This window comes from Tuber melanosporum (assembly GCF_000151645.1).
Source record: "Tuber melanosporum whole genome shotgun sequence assembly, scaffold_13, strain Mel28".
Lineage (NCBI taxonomy): Eukaryota > Fungi > Ascomycota > Pezizomycetes > Pezizales > Tuberaceae > Tuber > Tuber melanosporum.
Genome location: NW_003298786.1, coordinates 457,280 through 461,234, shown reverse-complemented (window position 1 = coordinate 461,234; position 3,955 = coordinate 457,280). Strand labels below are relative to the sequence as shown.

Here is a 3,955-nt window from a genome sequence, read left to right as displayed (position 1 = left end):
CTTCCACCCCCTCTACCCACCAAGGAAAATTAAGACTCTTTCAACCCAACAAAACCAACCCCCATTTCTACAAACAAGTACGGGTACCAAATAAACCCGCTCCTTGGCCAAAACCCTTCACACACACTCTCTCCGTCTTAGATATATGCCATCCTCACTGCCCACCGTAAGAATATCTACTATACCCTTATCCATACTATATAGTACACGATGGTAGGTTTGACCGACCTTGTTCGTCTTCCGCCTTACTCCCCCCCCCCCCCAATGTGCCCTCTCGGCACCAACCAAAGGGTCTTTCTTTTTTTTAAAAAAAAAACATCATACCAGCGGCTGCTGATAAGAAACTAATATCATAATACATGTGGTAACCTCACGACAAATCTACCCGTAACTTGACCGCTACGGCAGACAAATCAGCGATCCCCGGGTACTGTACAGCACACTGCCGAGCAATAACTAGAGATGATAACGGCGAATAAGTTCCTCTCCTACCCAATCATTATATCGAAAACAGCCATGGAATAATAATATACTCCCCCCTCAACGCCTTATTACCAGAAGCAGCAATTTCCCAGTCTTATACAGCACCCTACTCTATGCAAAGTAAACGCCTCTTTTCGGGTAGCGCAGTAGAAGCGAGTGACGTCGCATGACTCCCCACCTCGCCCTAATACGGTAGGCGAACCGGCATAACTATTATCATACGATCTTGAGTCGGCCACTCTTTTTTCTTCCCCTTTCCTTTCCCTCTCCTCTCATTCGATAAGTTGCGATGGTTAGAAAACCGTTTCGTGTGGTAGATTAAGTAATACCTATAATTTACCGTCGGAGAAAGGCACATATAACAACACACCGCTTATGCTCTACTGTACTGTACAGTACTGGTGTCATACGCGGGTATGGACGTGGGTGACCGGACAGACAGGGGTTAGAAAATATATGCAGATGCACAGATTTCCTAACCCTGTCTGTCCCGTCACCCACGTCCATGTCCGAGTACTAGCATATTGGTATCGCAGTGGACTTCAAGAAGTTCATTAGAAGATCACATGACACTGTATACAAGCGATATTCACCCGTCCTCTCCCACCTCACTGCAAAAAAAAACAATCGGTATCTTACCAAACCTTGGAATGATAAACACCCCTTCCCCCTCTCCAAGGTTATTTCGAGAGACAGTAACTGTGAGACTCACGTGATCGAGGCACGTTGGAGCTCACAATGCGTGGGCTTTTCCGAGCCGGATTTGCCATTTCCCTCGCGGGGAAGACTGCAGGGCTGGCGGAGATCGCGCATAGTTTGTGCTTTTTCTTTCTTCTGTTTGAGTTTTAAGGTTTCGGTTGTGATGGGGGGAGATATCGATTGGGTATGGTACCGGTATAATGTGCACTGTAGACACCGAACAGGTAGAAAGAAGAAAGGTGTTATGATACGCAGATTCTAGAGTACTGTAGAATGCTCGCGAAACTCTCGCGGTGTTTATGACAGGCACAGTGCGGTGCGCTGGTCTCCTATGATAATAACAATCCACCATCCAGGTTTGATATCAGGGGCTGACCATAGTTTCACCTTCAATCCCTCTCTACCCAAACAATCAACCAGCTATACAAAACCCACCACCTTCCACTCCAGAACAGCAAAAAACAAACTCTTTCACCGAACAAACCTCGGTATCATACATACGTGACATGGAGCCGAGCTCATCCCTCATCCCTTAATCTCTATTCGACAAGATCTACAGTATCATACAAATCTCTCCACCCCAAATGACGGGGGAACGGTTTTAAAACCACTATATTCAAAGCCCAGTTTCTTATCCCCATCACAACCCCCTCCCATACTAGGGTTCGTGTTCACCGATACCAGCTAAACTAAATATATATGTATGTAAAATGGAAGGAAGAAGGGCTTAACAATGCTTGTTGGAAGAAAAGAAAAGTATAAAAAAAGTAAAAGGGTAATATGGTGGTAAGAGAAACACCGGTCATGCATGCATGCATGTTGTGGCTGAGTCGAATTGGACCACCTACAAACAAAGGAATGCAGCCAGGAGGGCGAAAACCACCCAAGCGCCCTTCTGGGCATTGATGGAGGATGGAGGAGCGGAATTTATTTCGCCGCTAGTGAAGGGGCTTCCGTTTCCGCTCATGCCGTTGGAGGTGGTGCTGGCAGCGGCGATCGAGGCGGATTCGGCAGTGGAGGTGGAGTTGGGATTGTAGAAAATTCGCGTGAATGAGGAGTCGGCGGTTTCGAAGGAACCCGTGGGCGCTGGTGAGTTATCCAGCGTTAGCAAGCCCGCGAGGCTGGAGCTCCCGGTCGGACGCTCGATCGAGAGGGTCATTGATCCGGAGAAGCTAGGCGCTCGGGTTGGCACGGTACTTTTGGTCAGAGTTGACGCTGAGGTTGACGTGCTTGTCGGCGAAGCGGTGGTGGTAGTTGTCTTCGCTCCGGGGACAGAGTCGCTGCCGGTCGAGGAAGCAACGTAGACGGGTGTGGAGACGGCGGCCCCGCACAAGGTCTTCTGAATGCCTCCATCGAGAACTCGTCTCAAGAGGGTGTCAGGGCCGATGAAGGCTTGTCGGCAAGCGACAATCACTTTCTTTGCTGTTTCGTCGAGTGCTGCGGAGCATCCAGCGCTGCATTGCTTCGATGCGCGGAGGTCGGATGGACATGCGGGCATTGGCTCGCCGTAGGCCGATTCACAACCCGGTGTTACCGAGTTCGACGGCAGAGGGGAGATATCGGACAGTGACACGGCGGAAACACTGGTGACGATCAATAAGGTGGGGAGAATCGAGAAACGCATCTTCCGAGTACTTTTTGCTTCTTGTTCTGTCTTTTATCTACGGTTCTTCTCTCCTTCAAATCGAGGTTTTTTGAGCCGAAAACGAAGGTAATTTTTTTCCCCTGTACTTTACCACCCGGGCAAGCAGAAAATTTTTTGATCCAGATTCCAAACCTTAAAAAAGAGTGAGGGTTGATTCGAAGGAATGTTTGTCGAGGGAGTGTTTGTTTGATAGCTTCCTTGCTGCCCGAGAACCTGCCGTCGAAGAGGAGCGAGAGGGAGGAGAAAAATGAATGAATGAACGAACAAACAAACGAGCGACCCTCAATCTCTCCTGGAAAATCAATCCACCCGTGAATAAAAAAAATAAAAATTAAGAAGGAACGCCAAAACAAAAAAAGAGCACCAGGCCGAATGATATAAGGCAGATCAAACAAAAAAAAAAAAAAGACTCTCAAAGTCGATGGGAAGAAGGGAGAAGAGGAAAGGAAGGGCAGGGGAAGTGAGAAAATGAGGGAAAGGATCTGAAAAGATGGGCAAGATACAGGTATGATACGGCGAGGCGGTAACCAGTGAGACATGACGTGAAGTCGCGTTTCAGAGAATGGGTCGAGTCGGAGGTATTCCTTGCACAACTGCACATCCCTTCCCAACTCAGCCAAGCTATTGAAAAGGGGGGGAAGGCGATGATGACTTTTGACTGACTTACCTTACTACGGGCTGAAGCCTGGAAGAGCGAGCTGTAAGTTACTCGTACTCGTACTTGTACCATACCAGTTACCCGTACGATACCCATAAGTCTTTGATCAATGCATGACAGTTCCTGAAGCTCTCAATATCCACGAGACGATCCGACTTTAATTTGCGGGGCGGGGGTTGGATAGAAATGTGGAGTGCTCGTGTACTGTACTAGTACAGAACCGGTACCGGTACTTGTAAACAATGTAATTTCTTAACAGTATCATCCGGGACAACGGGGTTTCCGGAACAGCGGGGTCTCATGAATAGCACAAAAAATGCAGAGAAAAAATAAAGCTCGTTTATTACCATTCTCTTGAGAGGCAAGCAGGGCAAAGGATGCTGTGTCCAGAGGTGGCACAGTTAATAATTTTGTGAAGCTGTTAAGCTGGACTTTTTAATTGACTTTGTCATCGGCATTATCAAAATTGA

At 47.8% G+C, this 3,955-nt stretch overlaps 1 protein-coding gene; it reads right to left on the bottom strand.

Annotated features, from left to right (window-relative positions):
- Positions 1–1,405: 1,405 nt before the first annotated feature.
- On the bottom strand, positions 1,406–3,240 carry GSTUM_00004567001 (uncharacterized protein). XM_002836079.2 has 1 exon: positions 1,406–3,240. The coding sequence occupies exon 1, from the start codon at positions 2,804–2,806 to the stop codon at positions 2,027–2,029; it is 780 nt and encodes a 259-aa protein (XP_002836125.1). The 5' UTR covers positions 2,807–3,240; the 3' UTR covers positions 1,406–2,026.
- Between the last annotated feature and the right edge of the window lie 715 nt (positions 3,241–3,955).